Source organism: Catharus ustulatus, chromosome 8 (genome assembly GCF_009819885.2).
Source record: "Catharus ustulatus isolate bCatUst1 chromosome 8, bCatUst1.pri.v2, whole genome shotgun sequence".
NCBI classification, from domain to species: domain Eukaryota; kingdom Metazoa; phylum Chordata; class Aves; order Passeriformes; family Turdidae; genus Catharus; species Catharus ustulatus.
Window position 1 is genome coordinate 13231040 of NC_046228.1, and position 25873 is coordinate 13256912.

At 42.4% G+C, this 25873-nt stretch overlaps 1 protein-coding gene across 6 annotated transcripts in view; it reads left to right on the plus strand.

The window, feature by feature from the left end:
- Positions 1-10162: 10162 nt before the first annotated feature.
- BTRC (beta-transducin repeat containing E3 ubiquitin protein ligase) overlaps positions 10163-25873 on the plus strand; it is a 112438-nt gene continuing 96727 nt past the window's right edge. For 4 of the 6 annotated variants that reach the window (XM_033065607.1, XM_033065610.1, XM_033065611.1 and 1 more), the window contains exon 1: positions 10163-10270. In XM_033065607.1, the coding sequence (XP_032921498.1) occupies positions 10223-10270 (48 nt within the window). In that variant the 5' untranslated portion in view covers positions 10163-10222. The remainder of the gene's footprint in view (positions 10271-25873) is intronic. The other 2 variants (XM_033065609.2, XM_033065612.1) reach the window with 1 other exon arrangement.

Here is a 25873-nt window from a genome sequence, read left to right on the forward strand (position 1 = left end):
ACAGGACATATTCAACTTGTCCAGCTTCACTCCCTAGAGTCAGCAGACTGTCAGTCAGTCCCTGCTGAGTCACCCAGACTTAGGATATTCTTCATCAGGATGCTTCAGGAGGAAACTTGGCCTAACTGAGCCTGAGTGATGGGAAATGGCTCTGTGCCTCTCATTCACCCCTTCTTACGGTGGGCAAAGGCATGAAGCTCGCAAGTGCAGACGCTGATATGAGAACTGGGTTTGGCCCAGCTGCTGCACGGATTGCAGTTTGTGTCCCTGCTTCTCAGGCTCTGGGCTTTAAGCACTGGTACCTGATAAGGCGTGTGCTGGACAATGAGGAATCCATCATAGCAAAAAGAGGGTTCTCAGGACAGCTGCCTATGTGAACACAAAAATGAGGGGGAGGGATAAACACCTCCCTGGTACAGGGATGGGGGGCTGTCATCATGCAAGGGCCACACCCATGCAAGGGCATCCTTCAATCTCTTTATGTGAGCACTGGGGAAGAGGAATATCACAGCTCCCCATGAGCTGGACACCGCTCCCTCCCTGCCCCAGGGAAGGCACAATGAGCGGCCACAGAGTGGGGTCACTTGGTAGTGCTCCCATCAGGGAGGAAGCCTTCCTGTGCCCCAGCAAACCCCTAGTGAAAGACAATCAGGCTCGCTGTCACCGAGCTAATTCCGATGGCATAAAAGCAGTAATGAAATTCACGGCAGGATTAGCCTCTCCATCCAATGGGCCGGCGCCACAGTGACATATCGTGCTTCTTGCCCGAATGTAACACACCATCTAATTTACGTCGTGTAGCGAGCGGGAATGAAATGTTCATAAAGAATTGCTGAATCTTGTCACCTTAACTGCGGCCCCGGGCTCTGAGGCATCTGTCAGGGCGAGGAGAGCGGAGAAGGAGGCTCCTGCCTCACAAAGCTGCGACCAGGGCTTTGGGAAAGGGGAGATGGCTGCATTAATCTTCTGGGTCTGTGCAATGGAGATGTAGCACGTGGGGATGAGGACTCTAGGCTGGAGAGGGGGGGTTGTGGAGCTTCCTTACATGAGCATGCTGTAGAGTGGTGCTAGCAACAAGAAAGGGGCTGTTAGAGCTTCCCCACCCAGAGAACTGCATGCCTGGGATGCATGAAAATGGACCTGTGGTGGCATGGAAATAAGGGGCAGCATCCTTGGAGATATACATGCTCACAGCAGAACACAAGTTCCCAAATTCCATGTTGGGTCCCATGTGCAGGTACACACTCTTTAGCAACTGCAGGTGTTCACCTGTCTGGGGAAACATGTGCATAACCTTTTTGCTGTGGCTTGGCAGCCCCATTCCCCCTCCCCTCCCCAAATGTTTATTTGCAGTTAATTTTCATGGATCCTAATGGCTCAGATCCTGCTAGGGGGGATCATGCTTGCCTCTTCAGTCAGAAAGTTTGCAGAAAAAAATAGCCCTTTCCTGTTGTGTTTGGAGTAATAGCGTCTTGGTGTCCGGAGGGGAGTTGGCAAGGAAACAGGGAAGTTTATTAAGAGTAAGAGATTGAATTCCACTGGGTTTAATTGGAAGTGCTTGAGCAAACAGGGGAGGGAATCGTCCAGTCCAGCTCTCTGGAAACAGCAGTACTAGCCCCAGGCTTCATGCCCATGGAGCTGACTAGTCCAAGGGCCACTTTACCCTCTTGACTGTTGGGGAAGCTGCAGGGTCTGGCATGTTTTCTTCCTTAGGGTCATCTGTGCACCTCAACCTTGGCTTTCTATTCCACCAGTTGCTAGGATCTGACATAGGATCTGGAAATGCTGGGTCAGGAAGTATGCAGCTTTGAAGCGCCTGTGAAGAGGCAGTATGTGGGTCTGTATTTTACTTTGGAAGCTGGTTCAGGGCACAAAGTGTGCAAGAGAGGCAAAGGTCCTGTCCTTCCTGTGCTGCCCAGTCCTCTCCCATTAAAATCTGGCTTTTCTCCCTTGACAGGAACAGCACAGCTCCAGGCAGGTATTGGGTATGTAATTTGCAACTGTGATACGCTTTGGAAGAGTAACCTAAACCTAAGAGCCCTGCTCTGCTTTCCCATTTTAAAGCTGAAATGGAGAAAACACACTTTTGGATCCTAATCTGTGCACTATCCTACATGGCACAGAAAAGTCTCCAAGTCAGATTCCCATGGATGAAACCATCTGCCTGCCTTGGGCTGGTCTGGATGATGCCTGCAGAATGAGCCGCAGCACCATTGTGCCTCCCCTGCACTGATAATCACAGGTATGCAAAGCAGTATGGAAATGTGCCTTTGTGGTTGCAAAAGGAGCTGAGTGCCAAAAGTCTGATTCCCTCCTAGAAAAGCCTCTCCTTCAAGACCTTCTCCTGCACCACACTGAGTTGAGAGAGGCATCAAGTATTTTCCTTGCAGATGAAGTTAAATGGGGGCTCAGACATTTGTTTTTCCTTGAATACAGCCAATTGCTCTGCTGAAGAATTCAAAATTAAAGAACAATAAATAATTTATTACTTTATTTACTTTAATTCAATAAATTGCTTCCCTACAAATTAAGATATATTGCTTCAAATTAAATGTTTCATTAAATCTGAGATTAAACTTTTGGGGGCTGGGGGAAAGTAAGACTTTTTAATTTGGCTGAAAACATGAAAACTGCCATTTCCCATTGCTTTAATTGCAAACTCTAGAACCAAAGTGACACAAATTTTACAGAGTGTGGTTGTGATGGTTTGGTCTCTGCTCCCAGTCCTTTGGGAGATTGGTGGGTTTCTCTTTCGGACTCTCTCACATGGCTGCAGACTTTCAGCTGCAAATTCAAATGCAGCATGTCTCTAATCTCAACCAAACCTCACTAAAATGTCCTCTAATTGAAGCACTTTGTGTCTTCCAGACTTTAGAGGGTCTTGTTTCTCCATAATCTTGCTTTATGGGTAAAATGGTCATAGTTGCTAGCTGTGCTCCAGTCACACTCTGTGCTCTTTGTTTAAAATATATATAAGTTAAATACATACACACATACATATATATATATATATATATATATATATATATATATATATTTGAAATTTAGTTTTCTTTTGGCTGATGTCCTGTGCTGGGACTCTTGAAGGTGGAATTTCAGCCATATGCTATTTCCCAGACTCCAAATATATTTACCTCTAATGAACATGAGATAAAACCTCATGTCTCTGTTTTCTGGTGGTTTTATACATGCAGAGTTCTTCTACAGATTTTCACCAGTATGATGGCCTAGCCATGGACATGAATGAGACAGACACACTTACAAATATGGAAATCCATATAGACTGAAATGAAGGAGAGTTTCCTGGGCAGTGATCCTCTTGGTAGTGCTCCTAGTATGATTGAATCTGCTAGAGTGGGATCTCTGGGGCCTGTCTGGCTGCTGGATGTTAGAACCAGTTTTGTAATTTATTAGGGACTGCTGGAGGGACTTCCAGCCAGTTCAGCACACGCCTCCATAGGTCTTCGTGCACCTGTGCACCAATACAATCACTGCAGAGCAACTCAGTGCTCTGAGACAAAGTCTGTGCTGCTCAATTTAGGAACAATCTGCGCAAACACAGTTGCAGGAGCAAATAATTGCTAAAGGGCTTCTGCATTTTCCCCTCAGACTCTGCAATCAGATGAACTGTAGGTGCTGTGAAACAGTGTTGGAGGAATTCCCCCTTGCTTGTCTAATCCCTGATTGGAAGGCTTTGAATGACAGAAGTGGTCAAAGTAGTTGCTTGTGACTTTTTGGTGCCCTCCTTGTCCATGGCTGCAGGCTCACAGCTCTGGGTTCTTCATTGTAATGGTATCTGCTGCAGGTTTGCAAAACTGGGACCATGGTTGTCTTTCACAGGAAGGTTAGAGCAGCAAAAGTGGTGTCTGAGATATTGGGTGACAGAGGGAGAAGGGCTTGTGATGCCTGCTCTGGGCTGCTCTGAAAGGGATTGGTAGGAACCAGGGCAGAGACAAGGCTGTGTGTGTCACTTCTTAGAGGGCAATCTTTCCTGTGAGGGCCTTTTTATTTTAGGAGAGGTGGCCTTCTTGGGAGTATTTTCAAGAGCTGGGAAAATCTCCTTTTCTGAGTTCCTTCAGGCACCAAATGGCAGGAAAATACCCCATGAGGAATGGGGTGCATATAAATGAGTGGGTCAGCTCTGCAGGCAAGATTCCAAACTCCTCCTCTGAGCAGTGAGTGATGCTGTAGAAGCAAGTTCTAAGAGCTGCATGTCTGCCAGCTCCTGGAACCTGGGTCACTCGTGGACTCATTGGGTCCATGGCAGAGGGCAATTGCTTTTGGATCTATGCATTGTAATGAGCCTCTGTGATATGGAGAAAGGCACAGTCACTGCAGCAAGTGGGCTTTTGCCAGAAAAACTCTTTTATGTACTTGCTATGTAAGTCAAGAGTATTTACAGGAGATCTTGCTGCCTGTAACTTAAAGCTTTAGCGAAACAAATTGGAATTGCCTTCTGGAGGCCATTGTTATAAATTACGGCCCCAACATCTGTCCACATCTGCAATGTCTAGACAACCCGTCTCGGCTAGAAGAGCGAGCGTGGGGGGTGCTGTGATCACAGTGGGGAGGGGAAGCAAAGGGTTTATGCTGGGGCTTGTGCCAAGCACCCTGGCTCATGCTGCCCCTCTGCTTTTGAGCATGATGCTCAAAGCAGGGTCCATCCCAGCCTGGCCAGAGGGACTTCAGGGCCATTCAAACAGGAGGAGAAACATCTGCCTTCCCTCATTGCAGATTGATGCCAGCAACAAATTTGGCCCTTGGAAGTCTTGACTGCTGTTGCCTCATTTATTGCACGTTGAAGGATGTGAGAGAAGGCAGTGCCTTCAGCCAGGCTTATTCCTGGCTTTCCTTGGCCCCTGTGCAGCAGTCTCGATAAAGAGGCCAGGCCCGTCAGCTGAACGATTGTATTTTTTTTACAGTTCCTAGCGCAAACCTTCTCATTTATATGTAAAGTAGCCATTAGTCATAGCTCTGTTCCCTCACACTGCCTGATGTACAATCACATTTTGCAGTGGATGAATCTTTCCACACAGCTGCTCTGCTATGAATAATCCGTTGCTGGGCCCATAAATCAGAAAAAAATCATGCACCTCCTTTGCCTGATCCTTACACAAAGTCATATATTTTACATGAGGACAAACTAAATATTCATGAGGCTTTAAAAGGCTGTTCTGACTACAAGGTACTTGTTGGGGTTGTTTTTGTTCTGTCGGGTCAGGTTTGGTGGTTTGGGTTTGTTTTTTGTCCTCATAAGAAGAAATCTTTCTTTCCCCTTTGCCACCCTTCTGGCAGCAGCACTGAGCTCCCAGCAATGCTCCTCTGGACTCGTGTTTGCCCAAGGACTGATGAATTTGTCATTGCTGCTGTGTCAAGGACGGGCTGATGGAAGGTGCCGCAAACACCAAAGGACACATCCCAGGGAGGTAGCAAGGCCTCAGAGAGTGAAGGAGCTGATTTAAGGGTAAAGAGGCACTTCCAGATCTGTGGGGGGGCACCTGGCTGGCTGGGAGTTGGGGTGCACATTTCTGTATGTGCCTCAGTCTGGTGCTCCACACCGGCGCCTCTGGAAGACCACGGAGACTGGCAAGGCTGCTGAACAGTCGGTGTAGTACCTGTTCAAGAATGTTGTCACCCCGATTTATTTTAAACCATACTTTAAACAAAGCACCTACAGAGTCTATGGAGAGGACTGGGATCAGGGCTTCAGCATCTTCTGCTTCCCAGTGGCCAAGTGAATCTGGTAGGGGAGCAGCACCATGCAGCCACCATGGTAAGGTGGGAAACTGGGAAGTGAGGTCGGGTTTAATCTGCTCAGGATCCCTGTAAGGATTCCAAACTCTTAAGATCTGCCCTGCCCAAGACACTCTGCCTTGGACTTCCAGAGCTAGGGATGATGCTATTAGTGCAGGGAGGGGTCTCAATCCCCAGGAGGGTCAGGAGATCCTGACAAGTGTGAAGACAAGAGATTTTACACCTTCTATTTGCTGAATTACCAGCTCCCAATGACTGAGAGGCACCAATCTTATCCTTCCCTGCCCCAGTCCCACCTGCCCTTACAGCAGCTTTGCCATTTGTGTGGTCACAAGAAAAAGCCAGTTTGACTTGCCAGTGAAGTGTTTAGTTTACATTTCCCGAGTATAATTTTCCTGCCACTATAGTGAACTAAACCAGCTCACTGTGCTAGCAAACAGATTTTGGAGCCAGAAGAAGGTGAGAGGAGGAAACATGTGGCTGTCAGAGGCAGGAGAGATGATGCAGCTCCCCTTTTCAGCAGCACAGGGGATAAACCAGCTCAACCTGTAAATGGTAATATACAGCCTACACTACTGTGGCTTCTCTGCAGACAAGCCTTTCTCTCTGGTCAGACTCTCCATACGTGCAGCCTTGCACATCTTCTTATACCAGGTAATGAGTACTGTCCTGCTCAGTGAATTTAATTCCTACTGTGTGGTCTTGGATTCTCTCCCTTTGCTCTTGCATGATCAGGTGTCCCTTTGTCCTAAAAAGGCCCCTTTGCCCACAGGCTGTAGGGAGCTATTCTGCCCTCAGTTTCCCCAAGCCCCTGCACACCAAGCACCTTTAACTGAGATGTCAGAGCCCTGTGTGAAGCATGCCACTGTCAGGGATAAGCTGGGCTGGAGAGGCAGAGCTGAACCACTGGGATGTTTCTGGGTGCAGGGGTCCCTGTCACCTTCTCACAAGGTCCTGTGTTATCAGAGATTGCCTGTGTGCTCACCACTGCGAAACACAGCCCCAGGAGCAGCTGCTGCCACTGCTGCCGCCAAGTTCTTGCAGGACAAAGGGAACAACAGAAGATTCTTCCACCAGTGAACTCCCTTCTTTTAACTTCCCTTCCTTTTTGCTCCAACTTAGAAAAAATGAAGCCAAGGCACTGCCAAAGTAGAGGAAAACAAGGCCAAACACACACAGATGGTGACTCCACAAATTTAATTTAAAAGCATCCTTTATTATTCAAAATATTAAAATTCAGGCAATAATGCCCAAAGGAACTGCACTGATTAAAGTTTCCTAATGTTTCATGGCCAAATCTTGCTGCTTCCACCAAGGGTCACTGGGACAAGAAGTGAAACCCCTCTGGAGTGCAGAGAAAGGTAGGGCTGTACCTGCTGCAGATCGCTTAACCACTTCCTTACTGACCCAATCAGCTTCACTTGAATCAAAGCAGCAGCTGTTCCTTACCCAATTAATGACTGCCACAGCAAATTAACATGGCGTTACACCAGGCGTGGATGTGGTCCGCAGAGTCCAGAATGCACAGAGCAATATGCTATTGCAAAAATAATCACAGTAATATCTTTACTGTTAGGTAGCATCCTTCATCTGGAAGGATGGTGAGGTCCCTGAGCGCTATATGGGCTCGTTTCATGCAACGTGCTCTGCAGCAAGGGGGTGGAGGGCAGGGAGGGGGGTATGGTTGCTGTTTCAAGGAAAATTAAAGAGGACCTGGCCAGGGTGGCTCTACTGTGGCAGAGACAGCACTGACTACACATGTTCAGTTCCTGCAATTCAAACAAATAATTGTTTGTTTGGTTGTAAATCTGTTGAATTGCGCCTTCTCCCTGCCTTACACAGCACAGACCTCTCCAATGTCTCTTTGCCTACTGTGTGATGTGACACCTTGATGGTGTCACAGCTTGTCATGCTGACCATTCTCTCCTCTGGCCACAGAGGATTTAGAAAGCTGGCCATTCAGCTGCAGGGAACATCCCTGGGATGGGAAGGGGTCACAAGGTCAGGCTGCAGATGCAGAGATCCAGGGTGAGGTTCCCACAAGGTGTTACTCCATGCTCAGTGCTGCTGGGCCAAGTGCTACTTTTCTGAGTCCTTCCTAAGTCACTCTGTGCTGTGGTTGAGGCTCTTGCCCTGTCCCTCTGCAGTGGGTCTGCATTGTGGTGTCCTGATGGCAGTGTGAAGCCATGACCTTCTACCTCCAAGTTTAAGTCCAGCACCTAAACACTCATTAGTTTTTGCTCCATGTAGTTCAGGGACATTAATCCCCTGTAAGTTACAGTCCAGACAGATCAATCAGCCTGGAGGGCTTTGGGACACTGGTGCCTAGTGCTGAAGCACTACACTTTCCAATTTTCCAACAATTAGGCCAGCATCAGATATTATTGACAAATAAACCATGCAATCAAAGCCCTGAGCCTGCCACACTGCTACCAGGAGGATCCATTTACATCCCAAGCCAGCTGCAGGATGCCTGGAGGTAGGAGACATGGGAGAGTCCTGCCTCAAGCACCAGCAGCCCCTGGTTGCCTTCAGTGCTGTTACAGGAGCCCTCCCTTTGTAATTATAGGATTCCCTCATTATAATTACTGTTATTTATATAATCGTGGTGAGTGTTTTCAGTGCTGTCAGCAGCTTGGAAAGTGCCCAGCCCCACTAGAGCCAAGAATTTCAGGCATTTCACTGCTAAGAGTCTGGGCTTAAAGCATGACGGCCAAGGGCATGGCTGGGTCGGTCCAAGAATGGCAGCCTCTTGTCCTGGTGACATGGAAGCTTTATTTGGGAGATTTCTATGCCCTGGGATTGTAGAGGGATAACATCAGGTTATCTCTTCTTCCTTCTCTTAGACCACTGCTCTGGGAGTGTAGATCATGCCAGCATCACACCCTGCACAGGCTGACATTCCCTGCCACCTCTGCTGGGTCACTGGCTGCAACAGACACTCCTGGCACTGGATCGTGAGGCACCACCTCGTCACATGTCCCTGGGAGGAATCCAGCAATGGGCACATTCTCTGCATCCTGTTTTCTCTCTGATCATCTTGCCTGAAAATCTGGAGAAGATGGAGTGTTTAGAGAAAATGAGGGAAGAGACTGGTACTCTGATACTCAGAGATACTGGTTTTGTACCTGCTTGAAGCTTCGTTTTTGTTCCTGTGTCAAACACAGGAATGAAAACAATGGGTTTGAGCTGCATATGGGCATGCAAGGATGATGTTGATGTTGGTGGCTGGCTTCTTTGCATTTAAATAGGAAGAAATTCAGAGTATCTCACTTAAAATGCATAGCCAAATATATAAATGCAGCAAGGAAAAGAACCTGAGTGTTTTAGTAGATGACAAACTGGCTAGAAATCAGTGTTGTGTTTGCTATAGAGAAGTGAAAATTTACTAGGGTCTTATAGCTGGTATTAAAACCACAGGAAGCAATTTCCCTCTGCTGCTCCATACAAGGCAACTTCAGTTTTTGAGCACTGTGATAAATGTAGAAAAAGATGAGACAAATTTAATAAACAAGAGGATTAGAAGCAATGGCCGCCACGTGAGCTGGTCTTTTAGGGTGTGCAACAGAGAAACAGAGGGGATATGGTAAATAATCTCCTGTCTGTAGGCAGTTGCTAGTCAAGGAACACTGATCAATTATTGTTTTCTCTTTGCTGCTTAGTACAGCAAAGAAAACTTTGTCCAATTTTCAGGGAAAATTGATGTAGAAACATTTTTAGAAAAAGGGCACCAAAGCATCACGGGAGGGTTTTTATGTACAGGATGGCTTCAAACAAACATCTCTCAAGAATGGTGTCAGGAATGATCCGTTCCAGTGATGCAAATTTTCCTGCTTCACATCCCCAGCGGACCTTCGGTCTGGTGACTTTTCACCAGAGATTTTTGGCACCCGGTGCACGGGGCTCAGTTTAGGTTTAGCAGCAACAATCGACTCCAACACCGACAGCGCGCGAGCACGGAGCGCAGCCGAGCCCTCCCGGGGGCATTTGAGAGCGCCAGGCTGACTCAGGAGCCAGCCGTACCTTCCACCCCAGGGAAGGTCTGGAGTTGGAAAGTGCCCACACGACACGGCACGGCACGACACCTCATCTCCCTCCCTCCCTCGCCTGCCCAGAGCGGCCGTGTCCATCCCACCCCGGCCGGCACCTCGCACCGTCACGGCCCTACGTTACTACACCCCCCGTCGGCCCCTGCACTGCACACAACGCATGCGCCAGCCGGCTCCCAGCGTGCCCCAGTTCCGGAATCTGTCGGGATTTGTAGTTTTACTCATCGCGTCGGACCTTTGCCAGGGACGTGGCCAGGGACTCCATTTCCCGTGGGCCTGCGGAGTGGCGCATGCGCCGTGAGGGCAGCGGGGCGAGGGTGGGGGGGCGCGGGGCAGCGCAGGTTCCCGTCTGCGCTGGCTGCGGCCTTCACTGAGCGGGGGGGCGGCCCCGGCCCGGCCCGGCCCGGCCCCGCAGGACGATGGACCCGGCCGAGGCCGTCCTGCAGGAGAAGGCGCTCAAGTTCATGGTGAGGGTCCGCGGGGGTTGGCGGAGGCGGCGGTGGAGGGTGGGGGCACCTCTGTTTATCTATGGAGGGGCCGCGGGGGGAGATGGAGCGGGAGGCGGTGGGGAAGGGGACCCGGGCCTCGCAGCTGGAGCGGGCCGGAGGGCGCTGGGCTGGCGGGCGGGGGAAGGGGATGAGCGGGGCCCGGGGATGGGGCGTCCTGCCTGCGGGAAGGGCAGTGAGCAGGGTCCCCAGATCCGGGCAGAGGGAGCAGTGGGAGGAAGGGGAGGGGGCTGCAGGTGCCACCTGGGAGCGGGAGAAGTTAAACTGGAGTGAGGCAGGACCTGGCAGAGGGGCCCACAGCCACCGGCAGGCTTTGCGCATGTAATTCTTGGATTTTTTTCTTTTTTTGTTCACCTTAGTACCTTCTGTACTGCTCACTATCCCTCTGTAATTTTGTTTTTCCTCCCATTCTACTGTGAGATCTCTAAATACTGGCACTTGAGTGTTTCACCTGCTGCAGCAGTGCATCAGCGATAGTGACTGCGGGGAGCACGTACATTGTTTAGGTTGAGTTGGCCTTTGGTATGGAAAACAGTACGTGCATCCACGATGCTCTTCAAATATGGCTAATTTCCATAGATTTGAGTCATGGTGCACTTAAACTGTAGCTTCATTCTCTTTTTCTTCATTTGTTGATATTTCTAAGCATTTTGGCCAGTAGTGTAAAATTTAGAAATGAAAACAAGTGTTGGCAACTAAACTGAATGTTAATTTCAGGTCCCCCAAACTGTTCTTTCCCTAAGGATATAATTTAAATGACTGGCAACACTTGCTAAAAGTTTGTTTTGGACTAGTGCTTCTGGTGGCACTGAATTAAACTTGAGCTCATCAGGAAGAAGGAATTCTGTTAAATCTTCAGAACATATCCCAAAATGAAATTGAGGAAATACTAGCTGCGAATTTTAATCTCTAGTTGAGCTTCGAAACACTTGTTTGGCTTTTGGTTTTTAATCTGGAAGAACTTGTTTCTCTCTTGAGACTTTTCGACCCGTTTGCTAGTAGTCTCCAGGTTTGCCAGATTATTTATAGAGTCTCAGCTAGGTGAAGTGGAAAAAGGCTATGGACACCTAAATCGGCAAGATAGCAATTAGTGATAATGAACGGCCCTCTTTGGTGTGGGATTGGCCAAAGGAGTGTCCCAGATCCTGCTGCACTTGTGTTTGGCTGGGCTTGGTAATCATAGCCTGCCTCTAGATAGTGAGTTTCACATCCTCAGAAGTTTCTGCTGAAACATTCTTGTCTGCTGCCGGACAGCATTGTGAACATGCTATGCTGACTTCTCATACGTTACTTTTTTCACCCCCTGTGCTAAGATTCTCATTCAGGGGCTTAGTCCAGGAGGTTTGAGATCATCTGTAAGACTGGGCCTGGAGGCTGAGGGAATCTCTGTCCATCCTGCAGCTGGCAATGTCCCACTCGAACAATAGAGCTCCCTGGCACTGGGAGAGGCATGACCATGAGAGGAAGCTGCTCTCCTGGGATATACGTCTGTTAAGAGCACCAGATAAAGGGAAGAATTATCAAGAGCAGGCTGCACTGAGAGCTAAAAGCTAACCCCTGTTCTTTCATGTTTTATTCAAGTGCCTCTTGTATGTAAAATGCTTGTAAAACATGCAGTGAAAGATGTGGCTTCCCTCTGTCCACTCCGAATTTTTAGGGGTTTTTTGCTTACAGGTTGAGAGTAGAGTAAGCAAAGGTTTTGTTAAGAACATCTCAGGTTTTTGCTTTAGTGTGCATCAGTCCAGAACGTGGCTCTTAATTTAATTCTGCTGATGGAGTAAAGTGTTTGTCAGACTTGGTGGGGCCTTCTGGAAGGGTGGCACAGATAGACACATCTGGATACAGGAGGAATCAGTTGCTAGTATCATTTTGGCTCTCCTAGGAAATGTCTTTGCCCTGTAGCACTCAGTGCTCAGGCACTGCAGTAATGGCACTGGTGCAGTTATCCTCACAGAGGTAGCAGATCAGCTCGTGCATCCTCTCAGCTAATGCTGAATCATTCACAGTGGATTACCTTGTCCATCAGAGTGTGTGATATGCTTCATTTGCATCTTCCTTATTAGCTGGCTCACAGTTTGGCTTGAGGTGGGCTTTGCTATTAATTATTGATTTTCCCTAAGAGCTTCCCAAGGAGCATTGTAGGTAAATTTCAGATACATTTTAGAGGTATGAGGCCTATTATCAAAAGCAGGAGAGACAGTTTTGGTTTTGATATGTTTGGGGTAGGTTTCATTTCATATTGAAAATAAGCCCTTTAAGTGGCAGTTTGTTCATGCTTCTCTAGAAAATAATACTTTTTTCCACTTAAAAATGTCAGTACTTAGTTTTTCACATTGACTTTGAGCATCTCTCTTGAATCACAGTGTATCAGGCAAGATGGACCTGGTGATTTGATTTTCATTTCAATGTCCAAGAAAAGTATCATGGGAAAACTTCATCCAGTGTTAATATTATGAATGAAATTATTTTACTTTGAAGCATCTATATTTCATGCTTTGAAAGACAAACAGTACTCTGTTGTTTTTCTGTATTCTCATGTCTGTGCAATTTTTTGATGGGAGTAGAAGGGCAGCTGCCTTCTCACTGGCTGGTGTTGGCTGGATTACTTGCCAATGAAGCAGTATTGCATTTAACTGATATCTGCTACCAGTTTCCTGGTTAGGAACAATACCTGGTCAGGTACAATATGTATAATCTAATACTTTAAGGTTTAGGTAATTTATTTAATTTCATTTGTTCACTCAATTTACCTCTGTGTCTTAGTAAGACCTAACTTATTCCTGATATTAAATTGCTGTGTATTGACACTACACAATACTAAGCAACTGCTCACAAGGGAAGACTGTTTTCACTGGTGAATGAGTGTCTTGTATCATGGTTCAGCGCATCATTTTTCAAAAGTTTTCTTGGTGGGTTGTTGGTTTGTTTTTTTTTTTAATGAAACATGGTTCATGGATTTAAAATGCAATCTTTTAAGTTAAATAGTCCAGTGTTCTGCAGCTGCAGCAAGGATTTTACCAGAGTGGAACCTGTCTTAGTTCACTTCAGCTTCTTTTCTTTTTTGTGCAGTCCTACTGATGAAAGTACACTCTTTTTAAAGTACAGTGTATAAGAAACTTGATGCACAAGCTAAAGGGGGAGGTGAACGTGCCCATTAGCCTAAAAAAATGCACACAGAAGTACCACCCAAAACCTCTTGCCATAGAGAACTCTGCTTTTATGCATTCAGCAATATGGTATTTCCATAGTCATAATCATTTACAAAAGAACAAGAAATTGAAGTGCTCAGTAAGTAACTTTCAAGTTTGAATAAGTGTTTGAAACTGTAGATACAGTATTTAAAGTATGAGTATGATAGGCTCAACTGAGACTTTGATTAAATGCCATATAAAGTAAACTACATAAGCCTGCATAGAATAGTAGATATTTTTTCAAAGTAGCTTCAAATGGTTCTGTTAAGTATACGAATGTTCTGATGATTATCTTTTTAATTAAAATGAGAAATCTTTGTTTAAAGTGGCATTCTTTTTTACGGCCTGTTACAGTCTCTGTAACAATCATTTCTTAAGTCTGAACGTTTTTAATTCCAGGAATCCATTTATATAAAACTATGTTTAGACTTAATTAAGGAACGATTCTTACAAAGCTTGTAAATAGCCAGGAAAAAAGGGACAGAAAATAAAACTGACATTCACACTTAACAGAATGATTGTTACAAGGTATGTAATATGCTATAAAAATACAATAAAGTCCTTTTTATAAGAGTTCATATTTTTTGTTCCTCATTTTGAAAGGTATTTAAGAAAAATATCAAAGCTCTATGAAGCGACATCTGTTTTCTTGAATGGACTAGTGACAACTTTAGTTGTGTTTAATTAGCAGTGCTTGGAACAATACCTGACCAGTTTGAGTTCCCAACTAGGACCATTTGAGAGGCAACATCTTGATACTTAAGAGTTTCACTTTCTCAGTTTTTATGAATTAATTAATTTGCAATGATTCACTGAATTTCCTGGCTCATGAATACCAAGGAGTCAGTCTGAGATTTTTTTGTGGTTTTTTTCTCTTTCACCCCCAAAAGACCATTTTCTTTTTCCTTTTGGATGATGAGATTCTAGGAACCTTCTAGTTTCATAGGAGAGCCAGAGCCTTTTGGTTGTGTTTTAAGATGCATCTGTGGGTTTTCTTGGTGCTTTTTGTTTTTGTTTGTTTTGGTTTTTGTTTGTTTGTTTTGTTGGTTTTTTTAAATTTTTTGTTGTTTTTTTTGTTTTTTGGGTTTTTTTGGTTGTTGGTTGTTTTATTTTTTAATGAGGGAACTCTGAAGTTCATAAATTTTTATATTTGCATGTTTGTAGGAGCTCCCACATAACTGGCAGGTAATATAGTAAAAAATAGTCAGTGTAATTGCAGACTGAAGGGTAATAAAGTTGGATTTTTTTTCCCTACTGTATGTATGTGTATATATATGGAACAGATGGACAAAGGCTTATACTTTAAAAGAAACTCTGCTTGCACTGAACCTATCTCATTCATGGTGTCAATAGGACAGGATTTTTAAGACCTGTTATTTGTTAACTAGTTTTCAAAAAATCTTTTGAGAACCTTGCAGTCTTCCCAGCAACATATTTGTGTCCTGGACATTGAGACAGAGAACCCTGGATATCCAAAGCAAGGATGTAATGAAAAAAGTGAGAATTATTTTGTAAGCTGGGATAGCAGAACATTGCCTCTTAAATGTGGGGTTGCAAATCCTGCTTGAATATTAAACCTACCCTTACCAGTGTTTCCAACGGGACTGAAATAGCATCCTGGTTTTTTGGGTGTTGGTTGGAACTAGTATATTGTATGGAAAACATTGATTAAATTTCTTCTACCCCAAACTTCATGCTGTAGATTTTTGTGCAGGCCTTTGGTACTTCAGTAAATTCACCCTCACTTTTCTGGTAATGTTTCATTTCAACCACTTTGCTCCATTAAATGTATGCAATTAGAAAAGCAAATGGCAAATTTGCTATCGCATCACTGAAGTATTTAGTTTCATAGACTTAAAAAGCCAAATTTGTTGCACCATGCTCTCTGCACTGTAATATGTACTATAAACATCAGAGAGAATAGACTGACCTTAATATTTGCTTCCCAGACTAAATCGCCGCCTTGCAGCAGTTATTTCCCACTGAATAAAAAGTTTAATTTCACGCCCTGATTAGTGCTAGTATGTGCAGGTGGATATTTATTTTATGCAGCTAAACTAATCTGCCTTGGCAAATTATTTGCCAGTCAGCAGAGCTATAATTCCTCATGAGTATTTGGTACTAAATTATCATTCTCATTAGTGAGATAAAGCAGACTGTTCTAACCACAAAGTTTGGTTAGGCAGAGGGCTTCCTAAATAGTCTTTGGAAGATACAAGATGTATGGTGGCCTCAGCATTCTCAGTATCCTAAAATGGTTTGTGATATGCAAAAAGGTAACGAGGATTTTAGAGGAAGAAAATAAAGTTATTCCATAGGTGAGTATCATGTCTAGAGGTAAGGTAGGAGTGTACAGTGTTCGGAGATCACCTCTTTAAGAGGTGCCTAATGAAGAAAAAAATCGAATGGTCATCTTTGCTTGGCCACTGGAAATGCTCCAAACTCTGATATCTGGGCCATAAATGAGATTAAATATAAAGTTACAGTTTTTTCTTTTTTATTTTCAGTGCTAGCAGCTACTGAGGTAACAGAAATAATGACTCTAGACAAAAAGTCAAATGGTTGAGGAAACTTCCTGGTCTGGTCTCATTTAAAATTCATTCACACTCCAAAAACATTTTAAGTGTCGATCAGAAAGTATTTCCTGGCATACAAATGTTAAGTGGATTTGTTTGTCAAGTGAATGTGTTCATCCGTTGTTTTCTATGGCTTTTACTGTGTGGGTAGTTTGTTTGTAGCACAAAACATGTTAATGAAAGATACTTATTTTCTGTTACAAGAAGAGTAATTTATACCTGAAAATTAGGAATTCTCACCAAGTATTGTGTGAAGGGATTCCACTAATTTTTTTCATCTGTATGGGTTGTCATATTCTTGTTATATTCATTTTCTCAGTGATTACTGCAACAGTATTTAGGGTCACATTTAAGACTGGCAAAACCAGCAAGCTGAGCAACTTGATTTTTTTGTAGAAAAATCTTCATGCTAAATTCATCAATGCAGATGGAATAGGCTGTTTTCTCACTTCCTTGTCTGCTTATATTGTGTCATCTTAAACTTCATGCATGCTAGTAAGATTTGTGTAATATTTAACTGTCCTCAGTAGCAAGGTTAACTGGTATTTCGGTACTGAGTATTTTCTTTAGTCTAATTTCTTCCTTGCAATTCAGGAGATGCTCAACAAGGTATATTCTTTATACATTTTAAGTGATTTTGCACAGAAGGGCTGAATCCACTGTGTGTTCAGCTGTGGAAGCTGAAAATTAATTGTAGCACAGCAGCGTCCAGTGGCTGCAGCTAAAGAGTAAGTGCTCAAAATACAATTAATAAGCAATCAAACATGAAGCTGTTTCCCTGACAGGATACTGATTAGTGCTGTGAAAAACTTCTTGATACCACAGAAATGGCTGAAAAGAAACATCCTGGGAATTGCATTAAATATTTCCTGCTTATTAAACAACAGAGCATTTCTGATGCCAGTTTTTCTGAGGTGCTGGGGAGTTCTGGTGTTTGACAAATCTACCCCTGCTTGCAGAAAGAGAAGGCTGAAGCTCAAAAATTTGCCGGGGGTCATGGACTGGAGGGATTTGTATAGGGTGATATGGTACACTGATAATAGAAGCCAGAATACAAAGAAAACAGTTCTTCTAATAGCTACCCTTGTGCTTCTGACCATGTTTTGGTTAATTTTACAATTGGCTAGCCACCTGTTAAGATAACCCATTTTATCATTAAACAAAATTAATTTTAAAAATGGCTTGAAACTGTCTGATTTTAATGGGATCTGAATATTCTTAGTTTTAATCTGCCTCATGAGGCTTGTCTTTCTTCTGGGAAGTACATTGTTACATCATTAAAATATCATCCCCTACTGAGAGAGAAATCGGTCCCATTCACTAAATGGCAATGCTGAAACAATGACAAGTATTTCTAAAAACTGCATTAAAATTCATTTTTTTTCTCTTTGATGTGCAAGTTCCGTGGTCCCATTAACCAATGGGTGCTCAGCCTATTTGCTGCTGTGCGTGCACAGCCAGATTTGTTAGCTGGGATGGCAGAAGGGTTCAGAAGCAGACATGATGACTTATAGTTTTAAATTATTTCACTTTTCCACAGTGATTTTGCTTGGAAACTAATGATTGATCATAATTTTGCACTCTCTAACTACTTCTAGTCCTCCTCTGTACTAAAAATTGAGAAACATCTGATTTAATTTTCCTTCCCCCACTGCTAAAACAAAGTCTTGTGCAGTCGTTTTGATGAGAGCAACAGAAAAGAGAAAATGAGGAAGAATGGGAAAGCTCAGCAAGGGGTCTTTCTAGTCTTCTTGAGGGAAGGACAGAAGTGTTTTCAGTCTGTGAGCAGAAGCCACGTAGCCTCTTGGCAGAATCCACTGGTGTAACCAGTTTGGACTAGAAGCAGCAAAAAGACCTAATGCTGGTTTAATTTGCTTCGTCCCATGGTGAGAAGAGAAAACTTGCAGGGGCTTACTACAAAGGAATGAAGTTCTTAAGTGCAGTTGTATGTTAGCAGAATGATAAGTGTTCATTTAACTATAGTGTGGATGGACCTGTCTTCTTCAGAAGCATCTGAAGCAAACCAGATCTGAGGAAGATAGTAGAGAGGGAATTTGGATAACACCAGACAGTGCAGAACTCTGGTGTGAATTTTGTCAGCTGGCTTTGTGCTCTACATGCGATTTTTCTGTTTGTAGGAATACTCGCTCATGATATTTCCATCTTAGGGCATAGTTTTTCTTACAGAATTGAGGGAGTTCTTTTTCCCCAAATGTAGTGGGATGGTTGAGACACTGTAGAGAGAGGTGATGGCAGTCTTTGCTTGGATACTAATCAGGGCTGGACTGTATGGTGACTTGAAAAGAGTCTGAATATTTCCATGCTTGCTCATACAGCAACCAGAACAGTCTCTAGTTGTTTCAGAGAAAAATGGTCTATCATGAAAGTCTGTCATACAATGTAGTCAGTCTCCTTCTCTACACACATCTTTTGTAATTTATTGTGAGAGCAATACAGGATGGAGCAGTGTTTATGTGGGAGTTGCTTTTAGTTTTATGGATAGTTGGCCTTGAATTCTGTCTATTAGGAAGACGTTGGCTATTCTCCAGAGGGGTTGTTCATTGGGTCTGCTCAATGCCCTTCCTTCTTATATGCCAAAACTGTCAGCATGATTGAGAAATGCAGCCTGCTATCATTCATCTCCTGCAAATTAGAACAATGAGAAGGGGGTGTAGTCTCAAGAAAGGATGGATCGATCTTGTTTAGAAGATGAGTCTTAGAAGCATCTCAACAGAAAGAAATCCAGAAAATGTTAACAGCCTCTTCAAATGTGACAGAAGGTGTTTCCTGTTGCTACTGTAGTCAAAAGGACAAAAAGCTATATTTCCTTTTCTTTTTGTAACTTTTTCCTTTTTATTTTTTCTTCTCTTGAATAGGATGACTCCAGTGTAGTGTATTGCTCTAGTACTTTGTTACAGCTGTTATTATAGGCAAGCATAAATACCCTGCAGTTTTTTTGTGGCAAGAAAGTATTCCCATGATCTCACTGACCTTAAACCAACAATTTATGTAGAGATGATGAAGGGTCCATCGGTGGAAGACACGTCCGTGTTGGATTGGAGTAGGTCTTGTGGAGCATGGGTTCAAGTCTGATATTGGCAACCAAAGCACTCTCTAAAGCTTTTGCAAACTACTGAAAGCAGTTGCTAAGTGGAATTCTCTTTGCTATGCTGTTGCAGAGCTGTTCCAAATTTGACTACTTTGAAAGTCAGAATCCTCGTTCTTATTTTCCTGCTTAACTCCATTCATGGCTAATTCATTTTCATTTGTTATACGCCAGTGTCCTTGAGCTTAAACAGCTCTCCTTGTTCCCCTCTGTTTATCTACAGATACTGGTGGAGGGCAACTGTATTCTGCTCGATGCTGGATCTGGTCAGGCTAGACCAGCATTCTTTAATTTATTTTTTCTTCTGTTGTAAGACATTTCCTGGAACTTTTGATCATCTTAGTGGACCTTTTTAAACAGCTGCAAAATTTGATTAGTCTCCCTGAAACACAAATGACCAGAGCTATACGGAACATTCCAGGAAATATTTTATGGATTCCTTGTACTAAAGCAGTGATCCTAATTCCTCTCTTCTGCGTATTTTTTACTTTATATAATATCCTATAGTAGTATTTGCCCTTTCTGTGGCCACATCTTATGAGTGAGCCATCATTATCTAATGAGTAACATATCCCAGGGCCTCTTTCCTTCTTCTCAGTTCCTGAGTTCCTCATTTATAATGGAAGTAATGTAACTTTCTGATGATTTATATGCATCGTGTGTTCTGTTACCAAATCTTCAAGATTCTTTGTCCTGTATATTTGTGATGCCTCTTTAATTTCATTAGCACATTGGTAATTCTAGAGTATTTTAGCCATTAATGAGAGTATCTAACATTAATTTCAAGAACAATAATAGATTTCAACAAGGATCATTCTCTGTACAGCTTAATGGTTCCTTTTTCAAAATTGCCTGTGATGCTCTAGAGATTTTAGTTTCTCAGCCTCCTTATAACTCTGATATTAATCCTAATCCTCTTCATTTTAACTAGTAACTTCCTACATGTCATCTATCAAATGCTTAGCTGCTTCTAATTTGTCTGGACTTCAGTGATCTTCTTAAAGAAGAAGATTGGGTTAGTCTAGGACTAATTCTCATTTGTTCTAAATTGGGAGTAGATTTACTTAGCCTCCCATTGTGACTGTTTCATTTTGGCAATAGTTAGTACTGAGTCTCAGTAGATTTCCTTTCTTGGGAGACAGGACATACTGTTTGTCTGTGTTTTTGACTTTGTTTTTTTCTTTTTGGGCCAGCCGTTTCTCCAACATTTTAGATTCATTATGGTTAGAATTACAGATGTTTGTGCTGTGTGAGGATGCTACCAGGGGGTGCCCATTAGGTGTCTTCAGCAGCTGCTGTTGCCTCTGTTTCATTCTGGCATTGTTGTCCTCCAAGACAACAGGTGATGCTTTGGTGTTTCTTGGTTGAAGGAGGAGTTTGCTCTAGTTAAGCCAAGCAAAGGAACATTTGCATCCTGTGACAGGAATTGAGAACTGTCGTAGAGCTGAACTTGGCAAAGAGTATTTACATAAGGAAAAGAAATTTAATATATTTTGGTAAGTTTTTGAGGCAATTAGTTACGGATTCCAGGTTACTTCTGATGAGTGAAAAGGTCCTGCATTGTAATTGTAGCAGAATGCTTTGTAAGGGAAATGTATTTGGGCAGAATGGCCATTCCTGCAAAAGGAAGTGTTTGGTTAATTTACTGAACAGGAAAATGTTTGGCTAGTGCTGGAGCCTGCTCAGAAGACAAGAGCTCAGTAGCTAAGCAGAAAATGTGTTGGAGTGCTGGAGTGTGCTCTTCAAAGTGTTTCCTTCTCTTTAGAAAAAAAATGGTATTCCTTTTACAGATTTGTCTGTTTAATGTGTGAACTGCAGATTTCCTCCCAGGATAGTTGGCACAGACCTGTAACCCATCTCTCCTGCATGCATTTTTGTCTGTTACCTAAAATTCAGCAGGAGATCAGGAAGGTGAAAGTTAATTCTCTAGGTTCTTATGCTGATTATGGAGATTGTAGTTTTTCAAACTTAGTTTGGTTTGCCTTGGCTGTACTTTTTTTTAAGTACAGAACTTTCTATTCCTGATGCTCTGAATTTCAGTGTAAAATTAGAATCCAGGTGAGCTCTCTGACTTTTCTATGGACTTAAAAAAAGAGACACAATACTTGAAAAACAGCAGCTTCATTTTGTTGATCTCTGGGCAAGCTTCCAGCTGCTGTTCTATACATAAATGCTTGCACTGTGAATGCCACTGTTCTTGTTGGATACTTACCTGGCACAAATTCAGAAAGTAGCATGAGAAATGGCCTTCACCACAGATCTTGCAGTCTTGAAGGAGGCTGAATATATCACTTGAATTTCATACTTAAAATTTTAAATGGTAGTGAAATCAAGCATGGGCACAAAGAGAATCTCCACACTGCTTGAGTAAGCATGTTTGTGGTGCAACCTTGCTGTTACTGTGTTCAGAGATTAATGGAGTGCTGTCATGGGTCTCCATTTGGTTTTCATTTAGTACTGTAGCTTAGTATTCTTGTGAGCCCTAAAGAAGTGTTTCATGTTACAGAAGTAGTTTATTTACCTGGTTGCTGCTGCTCTTGAAGGATATAAAAAAACCCTTGCATCTGTTTGTCTGTCAAGGAGTATAAATAGACAGTCTCCATTGGGAGTTGGTTTTGAGCAGATCTCAGTCAACGAACTCGGGCAGATTCATTACGGAACTGGAGTAGCCATGTTCACCACGTGCAGTGAACTCATTAAGTTCACAGGCACTCAGAGCCTACTGTTCCAGAGTGCTGTGTCCTTCTGAAGGAGCTTGTATCAAGCTGTGAGACCTGACAGTCAGCTGATGTAGTGTTTGTTCATTCTTTATACAAAATCTCACAAAGGACACACTTAAATATTGGCAACTTAAGCTTTTAGGATCAGCTAGCGCATGGGTTTTTCTCTTAATAACAATGAAAGATTTTGAAATCATGTGATTTTGTTGGAGTCCACAGATCTAACTGTGCCTTATTTTGAGTGATACTTTGGCGGTAGAGTCTGGGATCTGTTTGTACCATGAAGCTGTATGTTCTGTAATAGGAATTCAGTTTATTGCTGTAATGGACACAAACTCATTACAAGTTCTAGGCCACAGGGAATACTTTCCTTTCTGTGGAAGTCATCTCAGCTGGACAATCTTCAGTGCAACTGGCCATGCCCTTCCATGTCAGTGACTGACAGATCTAATTCTACTTTTGTAGCCGAGAGCCTGTTAGTTAATGGAGTCGTGAATATTGTTACTCAGAGGCAACCTTCAGAGTATTAAAATGCATTATTCCTGTTCTTCACTTGATATTTATCAAACAAGGTGTTATATCTAATGAATTCAATGCTATTGTCAAATAAATACTGTGTGTAGATCATGACTTAAAAGAAATGGTAATATAAGTAGTTTCATTATTGCTTTGCAGTGATGGAGAGAGATGAGTTTAGTTTGCTTGTTTAAATCCTATGTGATGGAAACCCAGAGTGAATGTCTTCTCTGAGGGAACAGCAAGCATTATGGGTGATATGATCAGATTAATAAGATTCTTAGTACATATATATTTCATACAGGTCTCAACTTCCCCCCCCCCCCCCCCCCCCCCATTTCTTCTTACATGGAAACAGATGAAATGCAGAAGCAGCAGTACTGCCTTGGAAGTATCATAGTAGGTTTCCTTTTATAATTATCATTCTTGACATATTTATCCTTTCTTATGGAAGTGAAGATGCAGATATTTAAGAACCCTTCTTGCACAAAAAAGCCCAATTTCCGCTCAATACTTAATTAGCACTTGTTTATGACACAGCATCTGATTTGATTTTCGAAACAAATTGCACAGTAAAGAGGCTGATATTTAAACTGTATAGTAACCACAGCTCCAGCTGTGACTCAAATCTTGTAAGCCTTCAGGGGTTGTGTTTAGGCTTAGAAAATAGGAACTCAGGCCTGTAATTAAATGTCCTCTGAAAATCAGCCTTAGTAGAGAAGTGGAGAGGATACCACTGAATTTTAAATTACTGACTTGTTCTCAAGAATCATTCTGTTGTTCTGGGCCTTGCTAGGGACTGCAGAAATCAAATGACTTAAAAATGGAAGAGTAGATTACTAAAGAAAAAAAAGTCAGGGGTTACAGACAAAGAGATGAGCAAAGTAAGCTATTTTGGCTCCCTAGTTTATGGACAGATGAAATATATATAATTTTAATGTATGGCTAACATATATATAGCAAGTTCTGTGGACACCAGAAAGACTAGAGAGCAAGAGTAAAGATCTCATATACAGTAAAATTGCATTTCTGAACTGTGAGTAAGGTGCTGATGGTTGTGGAATAAGCCATCTGTGGTAATGGAAGGCTCATTTTTAGAGCAAGGCCTCAAAAATGAACATGAACATTTTGGAAAAGGAGATAGACTAGGTTATATTACAAATTAGTCACTCACCTAAATCAAAATGTGAAATATTCACAAAATAGCATGATAGGAATTAGGAGTTTGAGTGCTTTCAGAGTTACTTTTTGAGGAAAGCTATCACTGTCAGTGCTATTGAAAAAGAGCAAAATTCCCCAAGCAACCTGACTTCTAGTCTAGGAAAATGCTGGAGCAGATGCTAAGAGAAAATATGTGCTTATGAATGGTATTGAACCATGAGCATAAATGATGTGTGCTCATGAAAATACAAAAATTAGTAGGTCTTGCTGGGCAATTAATTGTATTGCTGGTGGAATTGCTTTGAATGGATCATAATCATGGAAGAGTTTAGTGTTGATTTATAAATTAATACAGTTTTCAAACAAGACAGTTTTCTGGGTCCCACATCTTTTTAAGGCTGGAGGGAAGTGGCACAATTTTATTTTATTTTATTTTTTTTAATTGGCAGTCATCTTATAGTCATGTCTACTGTCATTGGGATACTACAATTCAGAATATTTTCACCAGATGTATTACTTTAATTGCCTTTCTGTGCTGAAGAATGCATTCCTAGGGATCATTTACAGTGTGCCTTGGAAAACCACAGAAATTCAGAATTTAGGAGACTGGCTAAACTTTTAGAACCAATCATCAATCTGAGAAATTTTAATTAAATTATGCTTTTCTATTCTGCTTATTTTGATGTAAATGGGGGCTCACTTGTGCAAATGTCCCACTTTAATGGCATAAGCAGCAGCATGTGGGTAATGACACACATACCTCGTACTGGTAAAATTTGCTTCTCTTCTGTGTAGTCTCTCATTTCTTCTTAGATGAGAGTAGGCAAATGCAGAGAAGACATACCTCATTGAGAGGATTTTGCAAATACAGTATTGAGGGGTGAGTGATGGGTCTTAGTTTCTCCTATTTTTATGTTTCACTAGTCAGCATTGAAAAATAAATTGAGTTTTCAGTAGCTGCTAATCTGCTGAAAGTCCTGATTGCTTTTATTACAATACTCAAGCAACTTTTTTTTGAGTCACAAAAATTGTGTTGGTAAGAGTTGTCTAAATAGAAATACAGTGTTATCTTTACTACTGGAAACACTTCTGCTAAGAGTAATGCTGTTGCTGGCAACAGATCTGTTAATACACTTACGTATTTGCAGGACCAGGGTCTTCAAATTAAATGGTTCAAGTCAGTGTCTTAAATCAGTTATTCAGACTGCTCTGGACTGATGGGCTAAGCAGATGTTAAGCGGCCCTTTTGTCCAAAGAGCTTGACTGTTATCCTTTAATTTGTAGGTTAGGTGACAGAAACAGAAAGAAATGAAGTAATTATTCACAATTTGTTGTGAATGCAATTTTGTTTCTATCATCACAACAATTTGTTGTGTGAACTTGAGCACATCTGAGTCTGGTATTCAGATCTCTCTACTTCTGACACTGATTTTCAAATTATTGTTATTTCTACTTGTTTATGAGGACTTTTTTCCTGGATAAATACATTCTGGGCTGTGCTACTTTGAAAAAGAAACTTGAGGCAGAAGTAAAATGTGTATTTCTGTAGTGTTCTTGCTAGATATGCAGCACTTCATATAGTTTCTTCCATTTCCAAAGCATGTAGAAATGTCAAGAGCTCCTCTCAGCAAACCTGTGAGGTAGGTTAAATGAGTGTTGTCCCCATTTTACAGTCCTAGAGAGACTAACCACCCGTGACATTAGTGCTGAAGGAAGGATTAGGTCTTGGAGGATGATGCTTCTAGCTGTGTGAGAAGTCTCCTAAAGCACAGTTTGTTAATATGTTAAGCATTGCAAGTCCAATCCAAGTGAATGCAGTAACCAGACATACCTGACTTTAATTTATCAACACAATGGTGGTTATTAAAGTTCATGTTCTGAGATCATTGGCTAGGACACCAGGGCATAATCTCACTACTACTACTACTACTACTTTGAAATATTTAGGAGGATTTAAATTGAAACTGGAAAGAAGCAAAAATAACAAGTGCTCAAAGTATTCTGTAAAATCCTGAGTTTGTACTTCCTTTTAGAGGCAAGATTTTAGTTTGTTGTAGTTCTTATTTTATTTTCAAATTCCAAGGCTGCCCACCATAGGTGTGAAGGTTTGGCGTTCAGCCGTAACACATTTTTTCTCTCCAACAAATTGTATTTTTTGGTGTTACAAGTACCAAAGTGGATGCAGTTTGTACAAACTAAATATTGTGGTGACTCAAGAACAAGTTTAAGTTCATCTTCAATAAAGCCATTCTGAAAATGAGTAAGTTTGTTTCAGCCTTCCAGAAGGAGTGGTA